The sequence below is a fragment of the Bufo gargarizans genome, chromosome 2, assembly GCF_014858855.1.
Source record: "Bufo gargarizans isolate SCDJY-AF-19 chromosome 2, ASM1485885v1, whole genome shotgun sequence".
NCBI classification, from domain to species: domain Eukaryota; kingdom Metazoa; phylum Chordata; class Amphibia; order Anura; family Bufonidae; genus Bufo; species Bufo gargarizans.
This window is the reverse complement of record NC_058081.1, coordinates 677,416,170-677,436,194: the sequence shown is the minus strand read 5'-3', so window position 1 is coordinate 677,436,194 and position 20,025 is coordinate 677,416,170. Positions and strand designations below refer to the sequence as shown.

At 45.2% G+C, this 20,025-nt stretch overlaps 1 protein-coding gene across 1 annotated transcript in view; it reads left to right on the top strand.

The window, feature by feature from the left end:
* LOC122926287 (beta,beta-carotene 9',10'-oxygenase-like) overlaps positions 1-20,025 on the top strand; it is a 135,519-nt gene that overhangs the window by 12,038 nt on the left and 103,456 nt on the right. The window contains exons 2-3 of the mRNA XM_044277660.1: positions 1,099-1,300; positions 2,255-2,466. Coding sequence (XP_044133595.1) covers positions 1,099-1,300; positions 2,255-2,466 — 414 coding nt within the window. The remainder of the gene's footprint in view (positions 1-1,098; positions 1,301-2,254; positions 2,467-20,025) is intronic.

Sequence of the window (20,025 nt, the reverse complement as noted above, 5' to 3'; positions counted from 1 at the left end):
TAGGTACAAATCATTAGGCCACACCAAAAAGGGTTTTCTCAAGGATTTGTAGAGGAAGGATTCCTGTTCCAGATCATGTTATTGAGTGGCTCCCACTTTGTTTGATCGGGCCTATCCATACATTACATGGCTGGCTACCATGTTATACTGAATTTCTGCTCCAGTGGCCGCTGGAGTTTAGAGAATTGGGACTAGGTTATTACCCTTTGCCTTCGGCTTCTTGCACGCGGCCGTTGTTTGCCCGTTCAGTACATTGGGTATCCCAATGCATGGGGACTATCCGTAATGGCTGCCGTGGCAGATCCAGACCCATTCAACTTGAATGGGTCTGTGATCCGTCCGCACCACAAAACAAAAAGAACATGTCCTTCAGTGGCACGGCCGAGTGCATGAGGCCTTACTGGTTCATTTGAATATGGGGTATAAAGAAACTGTTAAGGTTCCTTTACACGGGACAATTTAGCGGACGATTCTCTGCCTTCCCGGCAAGCGCTTGCTTGTCAGTGAAGGAGACTGCATTTACATGCAGTGATCTCCCCAGTATGGGAAGGAGTGATCACTAATGCCATTCCTCATCCCCATACATAATCATTGTTTGCCGGCAGCGGAGTGCTGTTTGGATGGCATGATCTGGTGCCGTCAAACTGTAATTTAGGTGATTGCATGAAAGATGCGAGGCTTGTTCAATTTGCCATGACTATTTTGTCTGGTCGTACTCTGCTCTAATATTACTAGGGATACATCAGTGAAGCCAATAAAAAGTTCATGCAACAGGATAGAAAGATTGAACTGGTTCAGATATATCGTGTTTGCACTGTGTACAAGTTGATGCAGAAACCCAATGACCTGATGAAGTTAAAATGGATCTCCGGTTTTGAGGTGCTTACAATAAAATACTTTGTTACTGCATAAATAGCATTTTCCTAATATCATGAAGAATAGCTCCTATCGAGAAGCCAGTTGCAGTGAGGAACATCTAGATATTAGATGGATATATTTTTGATAACATTTTGAAAATATTTGGGCTGAGGTTCATTCACATAATCTAAGAGCAGCCATTGGGAGAAACCTAATTCATGTTTCATTTCTTGTCTTCAGTTCTAAAGAATTTTTTTAATCAAGAGAAAAATCAGTTGTGCATGTGCCCTGAAGAAGAGAAGGAATACATAGGACCACTGTTTCAGACAGTAGAAGAGACTCCGCAGCCCATCTCCACTAGGATTACTGGGAGAGTCCCCGGATGGATCACAGGCAGTCTATACCGCAATGGACCTGGCAGATTTGATTTCGGAAACAACAAGTGAGAGTTAATAGTTTATATACTTTGTAATGATATAAGCTAATGTCTGTCTATCTATCTAGAATCATTAATTAGGAAATTATGAACGTGTGTTAGATGCAGAGCACCCAAAATTATTGTTTTGCTGTATTGAAATCCGGTAAACGGTCTCAATACTGGAAAAAAAAACTCATCAGTTTTGTCCTAATGCATTCTGAATGGAAAGCAATCAGTTCAGTATGCATCAGGGTGTCTTCCGTTCCGTCTCTTGTAGGTATTTGACCGGACAAAATACTGTAGCTTGCTGCGGTATATTTTCCGGCCAAAGTCTCGGAACACTACCACACTTGCCGGATCTGGCATAAATTTCCATAGAGATGTATTATTGACGGATCCGGTACCAAGTGTTCTTGAAATTTCCGCATTGCCAGATCCGGTTTTCCGGTCTGTGCATGCGCCGGGACAAAGGAGGTGCTAGTTTCGCCTTTGACAGACCAGGAAAAAAATTACATCCGTTTACATATGGTTTGCCAGATCCGGCAGGCTGTTCCGTTGACGAAACTGCCTGCCGGATCCTCACAAGGCTAGTGTGAAAGTACCCTTAGTCAAAATTCTGCTGGATGCCTCTTAATAAATATTGCACTTTTTTGTCCTGTCCATGCAACCCAAAATTGAAATCTATTCTAGCTATGGACTGGATGGCTAATTTATGTAAATTCCTGAAGCAAATAATGATAAACCCTTGAAAGCCCCACAACCTTTCATGAACTCCGCTCAAGTTTTTGAAATTCGCTACTTAGGAACCACACAGTTGGATTTGGTTTAAAAGTAGGCATGAGGGAGGTATATGGTGTGGCTCACAACAGTGTGGTCAAATCTGCATTAATTCTTTACTTCTGAGTGACAATGTACGTGGAGTGAGAGAAGAGCAGTAGCTGATTTGTTGCTGATTTGAGTTCACATATTTTTTGGCAGATTTAACCATTGGTTCGATGGGATGGCCCTTATGCACAAATTCACAATTGAGAATGGAAATGTAACTTACATGAGCAAGTTTCTTCAAAGTGATTCCTACAAGTCAAATGAACTTGAAAACAGGATTGTGATCTCTGAATTTGGTACGGTGGCCATGCCTGATCCCTGTAAGAGCTTGTTTCAGCGCTTTGTCTCAATGTTTGAACTACCAAGTAAGTAACTTAAATAGACACCTACCTGACATAATATTGAGCTGCCAGAGACAATTTTATATAAGACAGTGTTATTACAGTTTAGGACTATGTAGTTTTGTGCTAAAAGGGTTTTCCATGATCTTTAAACAGATCTGTGCCTAATCGTAGGGGGTCCAACACCCGGGACCCCTGCCGATTTGCTGTTTGAGAAGGCATTGGCTCTTCTGTAAGCGCCATGTGCCTACCACGCATAGCTCCACACATTTTATAGCGACTGTGCTTGGTATCGCGCTCAGCCCCATTCACTTCTATGGGGCTAAGCTGCGTCTAGGCCATGTGACCGATGAACGTGTCATCCCTGGCCTAGTTAAATGTGCGAGAAGGCCGCAACATTAACAGGAGCGCCGCTGCCTTCTCAAACAACTGATCAACAGCGGTTCCATACATCAGGCCCCTACTGAGGATTGGTCATCAGTATTAAAATCTCGGAAACCCCCTTTAAGTCAGCAGACTTCGATAAAGAGGATTTGTTGTGAGTACAACCCTTGTCCACATAATATTAGGGAATATTTATGTCATAGACATGGACCCCCCAAACAGAGCCTGATTTATAAGCCTAAACAGAGCTTGTCTGTAAGAGTGGCTCACTTTTCCCAAGTTTTACATGGTTGACCATTCAATACAATGACAAACATGTCTCTTTACACTTTCATAGGGCTGCTGAAAAGATGGTGCTGTATAAGCAAGTAAAATAAATAACTAATTAATTGTGTTCATCCTCATCAGATAGGGTGATCAAGAGAGCGGTAAAATATTCCCCGGTCATCATGGGCAAATGTGTCCTAAAAGGGAAACCTTTTGCCCATATGTCAAAAAAACGAATGAATCCTGTTGATAACAAAGAATATCAGATACGACAATTTATTAACTGTCAAACAAAAGGCATTGTGTATATAGCACAATGTCCCTGTAATAAGATCTATGTAGGAAAGACAAGACAAGAGTTTAGACGTCAGCTATACCAGCATTTAAGTAGCATTAATACCAAAGTCGACGCAACAATATCTAGACATATCAGACAATTCCATGGTGGAGATCCCAAATGTTTGTCCTTTTGGGGTGTCTGCAAGAAGACACTTGGTGTCAGGAGGGGCGATCTGGATGTCCTCCTGTTGCAGGAAGAGACTAAATGGATTTATCGCCTTGATAGTCTTAGCCTTAAGGGGCTGAATGAAGGGTTCACATTTTCATCTTTCTTATAGGCCAGTGAGGAGACAGTTTAGAATTATGTAATCAGATATGTATTCAGTTAGGTTCAAGTACAATAATAAAGTGAGCCATATGTAGTGAGTAGAGTTGAGCGAACACCTGGATGTTCGGGTTCGAGAAGTTCGGCCGAACATCCCGGAAATGTTCGGGTTCGGGATCCGAACCCGATCCGAACTTCGTCCCGAACCCGAACCCCATTGAAGTCAATGGGGACCCGAACTTTTCGGCACTAAAAAGGCTGTAAAACAGCCCAGGAAAGAGCTAGAGGGCTGCAAAAGGCAGCAACATGTAGGTAAATCCCCTGCAAACAAATGTGGATAGGGAAATGAATTAAAATAAAAATTAAATAAATAAAAATTAACCAAAATCAATTGGAGAGAGGTTCCATAGCAGAGAATCTGGCTTCCCGTCACCCACCACTGGAACAGTCCATTCTCAGATATTTAGGCCCCGGCACCCAGGCAGAGGAGAGAGGTCCCGTAACAGAGAATCTGTCTTCATGTCAGCAGAGAATTAGTCTGCATGTCATAGCAGAGAATGAGGCTTCACGTCAGCCACCACTGCAACAGTCCATTGGCATATATTTAGGCCCAGCACCCAGGCAGAGGAGGGAGGTCCCGTAACAGAGAATCTGTCTTCATGACAGCAGAGAATCAGTCTGCATGTCATAGCAGAGAATGAGGCTTCACGTCACCCACCACTGCAACAGTCCATTGGCATATATTTAGGCCTAGCACACAGGCAGAGCAGAGAGGTCCCGTAACAGACGATCTGGCTTCATGTCAGCAGAGAATCAGTCTGCATGTCATAGCAGAGAATGAGGCTTCACGTCAGCCACCACTGCAACAGTCCATTGGCATATATTTAGGCCCAGCACCCAGGCAGAGGAGGGAGGTCCCGTAACAGAGAATCTGTCTTCATGTCAGCAGAGAATTAGTCTGCATGTCATAGCAGAGAATGAGGCTTCACGTCAGCCACCACTGCAACAGTCCATTGGCATATATTTAGGCCCAGCACACACACAGGCAGAGGAGAGAGGTCCCGTAACAGAGAATCTGTCTTCATGTCAGCAGAGAATCAGTCTGCATGTCATAGCAGAGAATCAGGCTTCACGTCACCCACCACTGCAACAGTCCATTGGCATATATTTAGGCCTAGCACACAGGCAGAGCAGAGAGGTCCCGTAACAGACGATCTGGCTTCATGTCAGCAGAGAATCAGTCTGCATGTCATAGCAGAGAATGAGGCTTCACGTCAGCCACCACTGCAACAGTCCATTGGCATATATTTAGGCCCAGCACCCAGGCAGAGGAGGGAGGTCCCGTAACAGAGAATCTGTCTTCATGTCAGCAGAGAATTAGTCTGCATGTCATAGCAGAGAATCAGGCTTCACGTCACCCACCACTGCAACAGTCCATTGGCATATATTCAGGCCCAGCACCCAGGCAGAGGAGGGAGGTCCCGTAACAGAGAATCTGTCTTCATGTCAGCAGAGAATTAGTCTGCATGTCATAGCAGAGAATGAGGCTTCACGTCAGCCACCACTGCAACAGTCCATTGGCATATATTTAGGCCCAGCACACACACAGGCAGAGGAGAGAGGTCCCGTAACAGAGAATCAGTCTTCATGTCAGCAGAGAATTAGTCTGCATGTCATAGCAGAGAATGAGGCTTCACGTCAGCCACCACTGCAACAGTCCATTGGCATATATTTAGGCCCAGCACACACACAGGCAGAGGAGAGAGGTCCCGTAACAGAGAATCTGTCTTCATGTCAGCAGAGAATTAGTCTGCATGTCATAGCAGAGAATCAGGCTTCACGTCACCCACCACTGCAACAGTCCATTGGCATATATTCAGGCCCAGCACCCAGGCAGAGGAGGGAGGTCCCGTAACAGAGAATCTGTCTTCATGTCAGCAGAGAATTAGTCTGCATGTCATAGCAGAGAATGAGGCTTCACGTCAGCCACCACTGCAACAGTCCATTGGCATATATTTAGGCCCAGCACACACACAGGCAGAGGAGAGAGGTCCCGTAACAGAGAATCTGTCTTCATGTCAGCAGAGAATTAGTCTGCATGTCATAGCAGAGAATCAGGCTTCACGTCACCCACCACTGCAACAGTCCATTGGCATATATTTAGGCCCAGCACCCAGGCAGAGGAGGGAGGTCCCGTAACAGAGAATCTGTCTTCATGTCAGCAGAGAATTAGTCTGCATGTCATAGCAGAGAATGAGGCTTCACGTCAGCCACCACTGCAACAGTCCATTGGCATATATTTAGGCCCAGCACACACACAGGCAGAGGAGAGAGGTCCCGTAACAGAGAATCTGGCTTCATGTCAGCAGAGAATCAGTCTGCATGTCATAGCAGAGAATCAGGCTTCACGTCAGCCACCACTGCAACAGTCCATTGTCATAAATTTAGGCCCAGCACCCAGGCAGAGGAGAGAGGTCCCGTAACAGAGAATCTGGCTTCATGTCAGCAGAGAATCAGTCTTCATATCATAGCAGAGAATCAGGCTTCACGTCACCCACCACTGTAAGAGTCAATTTTCATAAATTTAGGCCCAGAACCCAGGCAGAGGAGAAAGGTCCCGTAACAGACAATCTGGCTTCATGTCAGCAGAGAATCAGTCTTCATATCATAGCAGAGAATCAGGCTTCACGTCACCCACCACTGCAACAGTCCATTGGCATATATTTAGGCCTAGCACACAGGCAGAGCAGAGAGGTCCCGTAACAGACAATCTGGCTTCATGACAGCAGAGAATCAGTCTGCATGTCATAGCAGAGAATCAGGCTTCACGTCAGCCACCACTGCAACAGTCCATTGGCATAAATTTAGGCCCAGCACCCAGGCAGAGGAGAGAGGTCCCGTAACAGACAATCTGGCTTCATGTCAGCAGAGAATTAGTCTGCATGTCATAGCAGAGAATCAGGCTTCATGTCAGCCACCACTGCAACAGTCCATTGGCATATATTTAGGCCTAGCACACAGGCAGAGGAGAGGTTCATTCGACTTTGGGTAGCATCGCAATATAATGGTAAAATGAAAATAAAAATAGGATTGAATGAGGAAGTGCCCTGGAGTCCAATAATATATGGTTATGGGGAGGTAGTTAATGTCTAATCTGGACAAGGGACGGACAGGTCCTGTGGGATCCATGCCTGGTTCATTTTTATGAACGTCAGCTTGTCCACATTGGCTGTAGACAGGCGGCTGCGTTTGTCTGTAATGACGCCCCCTGCCGTGCTGAATACACGTTCAGACAAAACGCTGGCTGCCGGGCAGGCCAGCACCTCCAAGGCATAAAAGGCTAGCTCTGGCCACGTGGACAATTTAGAGACCCAGAAGTTGAATGGGGCCGAACCATCAGTCAGTACGTGGAGGGGTGTGCACACGTACTGTTCCACCATGTTAGTGAAATGTTGCCTCCTGCTAACACGTTGCGTATCAGGTGGTGGTGCAGTTAGCTGTGGCGTGTTGACAAAAGTTTTCCACATCTCTGCCATGCTAACCCTGCCCTCAGAGGAGCTGGCCGTGACACAGCTGCCTTGGCGACCTCTTGCTCCTCCTCTGCCTTGGCCTTGGGCTTCCACTTGTTCCCCTGTGACATTTGGGAATGCTCTCAGTAGCGCGTCTACCAACGTGCGCTTGTACTCGCGCATCTTCCTATCACGCTCCAGTGCAGGAAGTAAGGTGGGCACATTGTCTTTGTAGCGTGGATCCAGCAGGGTGGCAACCCAGTAGTCCGCACAGGTTAAAATGTGGGCAACTCTGCTGTCGTTGCGCAGGCACTGCAGCATGTAGTCGCTCATGTGTGCCAGGCTGCCCAGGGGTAAGGACAAGCTGTCCTCTGTGGGAGGCGTATCGTCATCGTCCTGCCTTTCCCCCCAGCCACGCACCAGTGATGGACCCGAGCTGCGTTGGGTGCCACCCCGCTGTGACCATGCTTCATCCTCATCCTCCTCCACCTCCTCCTCATCCTCGTCCTCCTCGTCCTCCAGTAGTGGGCCCTGGCTGGCCACATTTGTACCTGGCCTCTGCTGTTGCCAAAAACCTCCCTCTGAGTCACTTCGAAGAGACTGGCCTGAAAGTGCTAAAAATGACCCCTCTTCCTCCTCCTCCTCCTCCTCCTCCTGGGCCACCTCCTCTTCCATCATCGCCCTAAGTGTTTTCTCAAGGAGACATAGAAGTGGTATTGTAACGCTGATAACGGTGTCATCGCCACTGGCCATGTTGGTGGAGTACTCGAAACAGCGCAACAGGGCACACAGGTCTCGCATGGAGGCCCAGTCATTGGTGGTGAAGTGGTGCTGTTCTGTAGTGCGACTGACCCGTGCGTGCTGCAGCTGAAACTCCACTATGGCCTGCTGCTGCTCGCACAGTCTGTCCAGCATGTGCAAGGTGGAGTTCCACCTGGTGGGCACGTCGCATATGAGGCGGTGAGCGGGAAGGCCGAAGTTACGCTGTAGCGCAGACAGGCGAGCAGCAGCAGGATGTGAACGCCGGAAGCGCGAACAGACGGCCCGCACTTTATGCAGCAGCTCTGACATGTCGGGGTAGTTGTGAATGAACTTCTGCACCACCAAATTCAGCACATGCGCCAAGCAAGGGATGTGCGTCAAATTGGCTAGTCCCAGAGCTGCAACGAGATTTCGCCCATTATCACACACCACCAGGCCGGGCTTGAGGCTCACCGGCAGCAACCACTCGTCGGTCTGTTGTTCTATACCCCGCCACAACTCCTGTGCGGTGTGGGGCCTGTCCCCCAAACATATGAGTTTCAGAATGGCCTGCTGACGTTTACCCCGGGCTGTGCTGAAGTTGGTGGTGAAGGTGTGTGGCTGACTGGATGAGCAGGTGGAAGAAGAGGAGGAGGAAGCCGAGAAGGAGGAGGTGGCAACAGGAGGCAAAGAATGTTGCCCTGCGATCCTTGGCGGCGGAAGGACGTGCGCCAAACAGCTCTCCGCCTGGGGCCCAGCTGCCACTACATTTACCCAGTGTGCAGTTAGGGAGATATAGCGTCCCTGGCCGTGCTTACTGGTCCACGTATCTGTGGTTAGGTGGACCTTGCTACAGATGGCGTTGCGCAGTGCACACTTGATTTTATCGGATACTTGGTTGTGCAGGGAAGGCACGGCTCTCTTGGAGAAGTAGTGCCGGCTGGGAACAACATACTGTGGGACAGCAAGCGACATGAGCTGTTTGAAGCTGTCTGTGTCCACCAGCCTAAATGACAGCATTTCATAGGCCAGTAGTTTAGAAATGCTGGCATTCAGGGCCAGGGATCGAGGGTGGCTAGGTGGGAATTTACGCTTTCTATCAAATGTTTGTGAGATGGAGAGCTGAACGCTGGCGTGTGACATGGTTGAGACGCTTGGTGACGGAGGTGGTGGTGGTGGTGTTGGTGGTACATCCCCTGTTTGCTGGGCGGCAGGTGCCAACGTTCCTCCAGAGGCGGAGGAAGAGGCTGAGGCGGCAGCAGCAGAATAGGCCGAGGCGGCAGCAGCAGAAGAGGTAGCAGGGGGAGCCTGAGTGACTTCCTTGGTTTTAAGGTGTTTACTCCACTGCAGTTCATGCTTTGCATGCAGGTGCCTGGTCATGCAGGTTGTGCTCAGGTTCAGAACGTTAATGCCTCGCTTCAGGCTCTGATGGCACAGCGTGCAAACCACTCGGGTCTTGTCGTCAGCACATTGTTTGAAGAAGTGCCATGCCAGGGAACTCCTTGAAGCTGCCTTTGGGGTGCTCGGTCCCAGATGGCGGCGGTCAGTAGCAGGCGGAGTCTCTTGGCGGCGGGTGTTCTGCTTTTGCCCACTGCTCCCTCTTTTGCTACGCTGTTGGCTCGGTCTCACCACTGCCTCTTCCTCCGAACTGTGAAAGTCAGTGGCACGACCTTCATTCCATGTGGGGTCTAGGACCTCATCGTCCCCTGCATCGTCTTCCACCCAGTCTTGATCCCTGACCTCCTGTTCAGTCTGCACACTGCAGAAAGACGCAGCAGTTGGCACCTGTGTTTCGTCATCATCAGAGACATGCTGAGGTGGTATTCCCATGTCCTCATCATCAGGAAACATAAGTGGTTGTGCGTCAGTGCATTCTATGTCTTTCACCGCTGGGGAAGGGCTAGGTGGATGCCCTTGGGAAACCCTGCCAGCGGAGTCTTCAAACAGCATAAGAGACTGCTGCATAACTTGAGGCTGAGACAGTTTCCCTGGTATGCATGGGGGTGATGTGACAGACTGATGGGGTTGGTTTTTAGGCGCCATCTGTGCGCTTTCTGCAGAAGACTGGGTGGGAGATAATGTGAACGTGCTGGATCCACTGTCGGCCACCCAATTGACTAATGCCTGTACCTGCTCAGGCCTTACCATCCTTAGAACGGCATTGGGCCCCACCATATATCGCTGTAAATTCTGGCGGCTACTGGGACCTGAGGTAGTTGGTACACTAGGACGTGTGGATGTGGCAGAACGGCCACGTCCTCTCCCAGCACCAGAGGGTCCACTAACACCACCACGACCATGTCCACGTCCGCGTCCCTTACTAGATGTTTTTCTCATTGTTATGGTTCACCACAACAACAAATATATTATTTGGCCCAATGTATTGTATTCAAATTCAGCGGGATATAAATTTGAGGCCTAGTATTTAGGCGCTGGGTGACCGGTATGGATTTAGTGACAGAATTAGACTTGGAAATGCACAGAAGCGTGTGTGTGAAGTTATTCTGAATGACCCTATGTGCACCTTGAATATTATATACCCTTTTAGGGATAGATTTCAAATAGCTCTGATATAGCAGAAACCACTAAATTATGAAATTGCTAAATTGGGAATTGTATTTCAACCCAGAACAAAAAATGTGCTTTGACGGACACTAAATATCTTGCCCAGCAACAACAGTACAGCGGTAACGAGAGATTTAGCGGGATATAAATTTGAGGCCTAGTATTTAGGCGCTGGGTGACAGGTATGGGTTTAGTGACAGAATTAGACTTGGAAATACACAGTAGCGGGTGTGTGTGAAGTTATTCTGAATGACCCAATGTGCACCTTGAATATTATATACCCTTTTAGGGATAGATTTCAAATAGCTCTGATATAGCAGAAACCACTAAATTATGAAATTGCTAAATTGGGAATTGTACTTCAACCCAGAACAAAAAATGTGCTTTGACGGACACTAAATAACTTTCCCAGCTACAACAGGACAGCGGTAACGAGAGATTTAGCGGGATATAAATTTGAGGCCTAGTATTTAGGCGCTTGGTGACCGGTATGGATTTAGTGACAGAATTAGACTTGGAAATGCACAGAAGCGTGTGTGTGAAGTTATTCTGAATGACCCTATGTGCACCTTGAATATTATATACCCTTTTAGGGATAGATTTCAAATAGCTCTGATATAGCAGAAACCACTAAATTATGAAATTGCTAAATTGGGAATTGTATTTCAACCCAGAACAAGAAATGTGCTTGAACGGACACTAAATAACTCGCCCAGCTACAGCACTAAGGACAGATTTAGCGGGATATAAATTTGAGGCCTAGTATTTAGGCGCTGGGTGACAGGTATGGGTTTAGTGCCAGAATTAGACTTGGAAATACACAGTAGCGGGTGTGTGTGAAGTTATTCTGAATGACCCAATGTGCACCTTGAATATTATATACCCTTTTAGGGATAGATTTCAAATAGCTCTGATATAGCAGAAACCACTAAATTATGAAATTGCTAAATTGGGAATTGTATTTCAACCCAGAACAAGAAATGTGCTTGAACGGACACTAAATAACTCGCCCAGCTACAGCACTAGGGACAGATTTAGCTGGATATAAATTTGAGGCCTAGTATTTAGGCGCTGCGTGACAGGTATGGGTTTAGTGACAGAATTAGACTTGGAAATACACAGTAGCGGGTGTGTGTGAAGTTATTCTGAATGACCCAATGTGCACCTTGAATATTATATACCCTTTTAGGGATAGATTTCAAATAGCTCTGATATAGCAGAAACCACTAAATTATGAAATTGCTAAATTGGGAATTGTATTTCAACCCAGAACAAGAAATGTGCTTGAACGGACACTAAATAACTCGCCCAGCTACAGCACTAGGGACAGATTTAGCTGGATATAAATTTGAGGCCTAGTATTTAGGCGCTGGGTGACCGGTATGGATTTAGTGACAGAATTAGACTGGGATATGGCCAAAAAATAAACAGACTATTGCTGGTTAAATGCACTTGGTGTGACAGCTTCACCCTGATGTAGGCTTTAGCCAAAAAACAACCACACCATTGAGGGTTAAATGCACTTGGTGACAGGCGCAGCTTGCCCCTGATTTAGTATATGGCCAAAAAATGAACAGACTATTGCTGGTTAAATGCACTTGGTGTGACAGCTTCACCCTGATGTAGGCTTTAGCCAAAAAACAACCACACCATTGAGGGTTAAATGCACTTGGTGACAGGCGCAGCTTGCCCCTGATTTAGTATATGGCCAAAAAATGAACAGACTATTGCTGGTTAAATGCACTTGGTGTGACAGCTTCACCCTGATGTAGGCTTTAGCCAAAAAACAACCACACCATTGAGGGTTAAATGCACTTGGTGACAGGCGCAGCTTGCCCCTGATTTAGTATATGGCCAAAAAATGAACAGACTATTGCTGGTTAAATGCACTTGGTGTGACAGCTTCACCCTGATGTAGGCTTTAGCCAAAAAACAACCACACCATTGAGGGTTAAATGCACTTGGTGACAGGCGCAGCTTGCCCCTGATTTTGTATATGGCCAAAAAATGAACAGACTATTGCTGGTTAAATGCACTTGGTGTGACAGCTTCACCCTGATGTAGGCTTTAGCCAAAAAACAACCACACCATTGAGGGTTAAATGCACTTGGTCGCAGCTTGTGCTGGCGCACCACAAGACACAAAATGGCCGCCGATCACCCCAGAAAAATGTGACTGACAAACGGTCTGTGCAGCCTAAAAACAGTGAGCAATTGAGGATCAGCAGCTCAATGATCCACAGCTGCAGATCGATCAGTTAATCAAGTCCTTTGGAGGAGTTAATCTGCCTAATCTCGCCCTACTGTCGCAGCCGCAACCTCTCCCTACGCTAATCAGAGCAGAGTGACGGGCGGCGCTATGTGACTCCAGCTTAAATAGAGGCTGGGTCACATGGTGCTCTGGCCAATCACAGCCATGCCAATAGTAGGCATGGCTGTGATGGCCTCTTGGGGCAAGTAGTATGACGCTTGTTGATTGGCTGCTTTGCAGCCTTTCAAAAAGCGCCAAGAAAGCGTCACAAAAGCGCGAAGAAAGCGACGAACACCGAACCCGAACCCGGACTTTTACGAAAATGTCCGGGTTCGGGTCCGTGTCACGGACACCCCAAAATTCGGTACGAACCCGAACTATACAGTTCGAGTTCGCTCATCCCTAGTAGTGAGTATATTTTAGATGATTCCCATTCACGGTTCATACTGACGGGAGGGTATCTATGGGTTCTGATAGGCTTTAGAATGCATGGTGAAAAAGCATACATCCAGCCTCACCACTGACAAAAACATGGTTGTATATCATAATATAAAAAATATTAGCAACAATGCAGTTGGCTAAGTGGGTGACATAGATGTAGTTTCAAAACGTTACAATTGTTAGCATCCACTTAAAGAGGACCTTTCACTAGAATAAAAAATCTAAACTAAGCATACAGACATGGAGAGCAGCGCCCAGGGATCTCCCTGGGCGCCGCTCCGTTCTCCCGGTATAGGCTCCGGTATCTTCATATGTTCGGCTCAACTGGGTGGAGCCTGACGGCGTCTCCTTCTCCCAGGCTGTAGTGCTGGCCAATCGCAGCACTCAGCTCATAGCCTGAGAGGTTTCTCTCAGGCTATGAGTTGAGCGCTGCGATTGGCCAGCGCTACAGCCTGGGAGAAGGAGACACCCAGGAGAACTAGAGCAGGCTCCACCCAGTTGAGCCGAACATATGAAGATACCAGAGCCTATACCGGGAGAACGGAGCTGCGCCCAAGTAAGACAGTTAGTGCAGGGAGATCCCTGGGTGCCGCTCTCCATGTCTGTATACTTAGTTTAGATTGTTTATTCTAGAGAAAGGTCTTCTTTGATATGCAGCTTTGATGTCATGCACAGCTAATTGTATAGGCAGCAGAATGTGCAGCCTTTGTGCTATGGCTATCCCCACGCCAAGGGACATTGTATGTCTGTCAGGCACAGTATGTGTGGGCAGACAAATATACATATACTTTCTAGCTGGTGCGCTGATTCGAGGTGCGCATCAGCCCGGCCACTGATCACGTGGTCTTTCCTCTGTCCCACTAGGCACGCACTAAGTGTGTGCGCAACTGCTGGCTGCGCAGATCATGCGCTATAGCCAGTCAATATCTTTCATTAGCTACAAGTTGGATCACGTGATCAGGACACTCCCCCTGCCTCGCTGAGATTCGTCCAGGGGTTTGGGAGGGGAGGGTGCTTGTGGAAACTGATTGGCTTTTCCCAGCGTCTTTGGTTCTCTCCCACTAATGTGAATGGATGTGACATCTGACAATCAAGTAATCTGGTGTTTTATACCCTGCATTTGGCTGACGTCCTCAACTCTGCCCAACCCCTGATGAAGCCAGGTTACTGGCGAAACATGTCGGGAGGCAGATGCAGCTTTTAAATGTGTGTTTGTCCACTCCAATGTAGTCAGCAAGCTGAAAACGTCATCTAGGCAATCAGTAATCACAATCTGCACTAGCCAGTGAGCCAACTGTCAAATAGTCAGCTAGTTTAGCCAGCGAACATGTATTTCAGCCAGTACACCAGCTAGTAAGCCAAATGCAGTATTGCCAGTCAGTCAGTTTAGGTAGTGGCTCTATAAGGGTATGTGTGCGGTGTGACGGTGTGTGAATGAATCCGTGTCTGACAGCTATTGACATAGTGTTAGATAATGTCTCAACGCAGTGAGAGCATTTGTAGGTCAGTGAAGTAACTGGAAATCCTACAACTGGTAGCTCCCAAAATAAGGGCACACTTATTCTGCCATGCACCTTTAGCATAGAAATGTCAGTGACTCGATCGAATGCTTTTTCCGCGTCTGTACTAAGTAACACTAGTAGAATATTTTTAGAGGATGCGTATTTTATGGCGTTTATGAGCCTTACTGAATTTCTGGGTCTTATGTTTTGTAATACTTCTGTTGTATCCTCAAATACAATTAAAAGACTTATTCCAATAAAAAATAAAATGAAATGAAATGTCAGTGACAGTAGGTAAATAACTAAGTATCTGACAACTACTGACACAGCGTCAGATAAGTTCTCAACGTTGTGAGAGGATGTGTACATCAGTGAAGTAACTTGATTACAACCTATCAATAGGTAGCTCTTAAAATAAAGGCACACAGACCCAGCCGGGCATATCTAGGGCATGTGAATGTCAGTGAATTAATTGATGTTCAATCACAGGTCTGACAGCTACTGATAAAGTGTCAGATCAAAATACATACCTTTTTTCTGCGGCATTACTAAGCCGGTGATTAGTAATATAAACGGACTCGCTGGTAATTAAATGCTGGGTGTTAAGGAGTGAGAGGACATTGTGTACACGGATGTCTCCTGAACAGGTGGTGGAGATGTGCACAAAGGAGGGGCAAACAAAGTTTTTAACCTGTGTGTTGGCTCACAGACGTTTTGATTGCACAAATAAAAGTGAAGTTTTAATTGATTTACTACCTGGGTCAAGTTAGGTTATGAGCTGCTTAGGCTTTGGAATATTTTTTAAAAGGGAAACAACAAACAATTCCTTTCTTAGGCTACATGCACACGACCGTATGTGTTTTGTGATCCGCAAAAAAAACAGATGACGTTCCGTATAGCATCAGTTTTTTTTTTGCGGATCGTTTTTTTTTTGCGGACCCATTGTAATAATGCCTATCCTTGTCCACAAACTAGAAAAAAATAGGACATGCACTATTTTTTTTGCGGAGCAACGGAACGGACATACTGATGCGGACAGCACATGGTGTGCTGTCCATGTTTTTTGCGGACCCATTGAAATGAATGGGTCCGCATCCTATCCGCCAAAAAAATGGATCGGACACGGAAATAAAATACAGTCGTGTGCATGAGGCCTTATCCTGAATAATCAAACTGCTGCTTTTCAGTAAAGAAGCCCTTTTCTTCACACTTGAGATTGCGCTTTTTCCCTCTAGCCAGAGAAGTTCATCTTCTTGTCTTTAGAGCTGTTTATGGTATTTTAGTATAAACCATTTATATATTTCTGCAAGTTGACCATATTCTCTCTTTTAACCTCTTAAGGACACAGGGCGTGGCGGGCGTGATCAGAACAAGGTGCCTGCTCAAATCATTGAGCAGGCAACTTGAGTCACTGCCGAGGGGGGTCTCGTGACCCCCACGTTTCTGCAATCGCTTCGAATTAACCCCTTCTATGCCGCTACTGTGCATAGAAGGGGTTTGTGTTTGAGGGAGCGCATCGAGTCCCCGCGCTGCTGTGGCGGGGACTTGATGTCTCAGAAGGCAGCCCGATGCCATGCAGAGGCTGCCCAATGCCTTGCACGGCATCAGGTCCTGCCTTCTACGGGAGCCGAGGAGATCCAGCCTAAGGCTGGGTCTCCCAGGCAACCTGTTTGTGTACTACTCACTGTAGTACACAAACAGGCAATGCATTACAATACAAATGTATTGTAATGCATTGCAGAGGGGATCAGACCCCCAAAGGTGAACATCAGAAATAAAGTAAAGAAAAAAAAAGTTTAAATAAAATTTATAAAGTAAAAGAGAGAAAAAAAACGCAGCTTTCCCCTTATTTTATAAAAAAAAAACAGAAAAAGAAAAAAACACGCATATTAGGTATCGCCACATCCGTAATGACCGGCTCTATAAATATATCACATGATCCACCCTGTCCGATAAATACCATAAAAAAACTATATAAAAACGGTGTAAAAAAAGCAATTTTTGTCACCTTACATCACAAAATGTGCAACGCCAAGTGATCAAAATGCCCCCCAAAATAGTACCAATCTAACCGTCGCCTCATCCTGCAAAAAATGAGCCCCTACCTAAGCCAATCGCCCAAAAAAAAAAGATATGGCTATAGAGACACTAAAACATAATTTTTTTTGTTTAAAAAATGCTGGTATTGTGTAAAACTTAAGTAAATAAAAAAAAAAGTATACATATAAGGTATCGCCGCGTTCGTAAGAACCTGCTCTATAAAAATATCACATGATCTAACCCCTCAGGTGAACACTGTAAAAAAAAAAAAAAAGTGTAAAAAAAAATCATTTTTTGTCACCTTACATCACAAAAAGTGTAATAGCAAGCAATCAAAAAGTCATACGCACCCCAAAATAGTGTCAATCAAACCGTCATCTCATCCCGCAAAAATCATACCCTACCCAAGATAATCGCCCAAAAACTGAAAAAAACTATGGCTCTCAAACTATGGAGACACAAAAACATGATTTTTTTTGTTTCAAAAATGAAATCATTGTGTAAAACTTACCTAATATGTCTACTTTTTTTTTATTTATGTAAGTTTTACATAATGATTTCATTTTTTAAAACAAAAAAAAGTCATGTTTTAGTGTCTCCATAGTCTGAGAGCCATAGTTTTTTTCAGTTTTTGGGCGATTATCTTGGGTAGGGTATGATTTTTGTGGGATGAGATAATGGTTTGATTGACACTATTTTGGGGTGCGTATGACTTTTTGATTGCTTGCTATTACACTTTTTGTGATGTAAGGACAAAAAATGTTTTTTTTACACTTTTTTTTTCACCTGAGGGGTTAGGTCATGTGATATTTGTATAGAGCAGGTTCTTACGGACGCAGGGATACCTTATATGTATACTTTTTTTATTTATTTATGTATCTCTGCGTCTGTAATAACCTGCTCTATAAAAATATTACATGACCTAACCCCTCAGGTGAATACCGTAAAAAAATAAAAAACGCTATAAAAAAAGCAATTTTTTGTCACGTTACATCACAAAAAGTGTAATAGCAAGCAATCAAAAAGTCATACCCACCCCAAAATGGGGCCAATCAAACCGTCATCTCATTGCTTTCAGAATGTGGAGACACTAAAGAATAATATATATTTTTTTTAAATGCTTTGTTATGTAAAGCTGAAACAAATAACCAAAAAAAGTAGTCACATTTGGTATTGTCGCGTCTGTGACAACCTGCTCTATAAAAATGCCACATGATCTAAAAAAACGGTGCCAAAACAGCTATTTCTTGTTACCTTGCCTCACAAAAAGTGTAATATAGAGCAACTAAAAATCATATGTACCCTAAAATAGTACCAACAAAACTGCCACCCTATCCCGTTGTTTCCAAAATGGGGTCACTTTTTTGGAGTTTCTACTCTAGGGGTGCATCAGGGGGGCTTCATATGGGACATGGTGTCAAAAAACCAGTCCAGCAAAAACTGCCTTCCAAAAACCGTATGGCATTCCTTTCCTTCTGCGCCCTGCTGTGTGACTGTACAGCAGTTTACGACCATGTATGGGGTGTTTCTGTAAACTACAGAATCAGGGCCATAAATATTGAGTTTTGTTTGGCTGTTAACCCTTGCTTTGTAACTGGAAAAAATGGATGCAAATGAAAAATTTGCCAAAAATGTGACATTTTGAAATGTTATCTCTATTTTCCATTAATTTTTGTGGAACACCTAAGGGGGGTGTAGTTTGTAAAATGGGGTAATTTTTGGGTGGTTTCTATTATGTAAGATTTGCTTCTAAACTTCTAAGCCTTGTAACATCCCCAAAAAAAATATGGCATTCCCAAAATGATCCAAACATGAAGTAGACATATGGGGAATATAAAGTAATAACTATTTTTTTGAGGTATTACTATCTATTATAAAAGTAGAGAAATTGAAATTTGCTAATGTTTCCAAATTTTTGGTAAATTTTGTATTTTTTTATAAGATTTGCAAAAAATGGCCTGGTCCTTAAGGTGAAATATGGCCGTGTCCTTAAGGGGTTAAAGACTAAATAGTTCCCTCTTTTTTGCAAAAAAGTTTATTAAAAACATTCTGCCGGTTGGTGCCTATTTGTCTTATGCAGACCTACCATATGTGTCTCCATGGATATAGACTACAAAAGAACCCCTGTGTAGTCTGCTCTTGCAGACCTGATAAAATGTAACAAATGTACATCTCTATATAGGCTCTAAACAAATGTTCTGCCCCGTGCATGAGTTTGTTTTAATTATTTAATCAGTTTACAAATAAAAGTAGACATGTCAATTACACTGTACTCAACTCAACCTTATTAGATTACTATGCACATGTAATGCATGTCCTGCTGTAAACATGGAATCATGGGAACAGAAGAGGAAATTAAGTTTTGTATGGATCAATTCAATATGCAAGCATTAACTGGAAGCACATGAGAACTAGACACCAAGCAGCACTGTTATAGCCGATGGCACAGTGAAAATATGTAGAGGTTTCTTGCCAAAGAAAACTTTGTCCTTATATGCCCTCAGATGAGATGCCAAGTGTATGTTGTTGTTCAACTGGTTTACCAATTCTGCCAGGTCTGTGCAGCATGATATCTTCAAAGTTATTTTCTCACACGACGCACACAATCCTTGCATCATACAGTTAAAAGCACTCAAGATATATATATATATACTAATTTGAGTTTTTCTCCTCAAATTTAGAATATAGGTGCTTAAAATGTGTATAGAGGACTTCAGGGGTGGGTCATTATGCATTGCCCCCTTTTACAGAGGCCCCTGCTTCTGCCCGGTTATGTCCGCTGGCCTCCTTACCCACAAAAGTCACATGTGCACATGATCCTACTACGCCTGTGTCTCATGGGAGCTACACTGGGAGTCAAAGTTTCCACAACTTGTCTGTCAGGGGATCTGTCAGCCATATTGCAGCCTACTATTGGAACAGCAGCCAGGTCCTGCTGAGCCTCTGCATTATCTGAAAGCACTTACCTCTTGTGCTAAGCCCTTCGACCCCTGGGAATGCAGATCAAGAGCTCTGGTGAGAGTGACATGCCCTTGGCAGCCATCTTCTACTGCTGGTTGCAGATGGGCCCTAGTTTCTTAAAGGGAGAGTGCCCAGAGCTGGCTGTCCTCATCTGCAAGCCCCACAGATTATATCCACCATCCTCAGTGCCTTTGACTAAGAAACATCTGGAGGTCTCTGTGAGACACAGCTGCTGCAGCCAACTCTCCCAGAGGCTCTAGATTGCACTGTTCACTGCTGACCATGGCACCGTATGCTGGGCGGTATATTGGACAGTCCT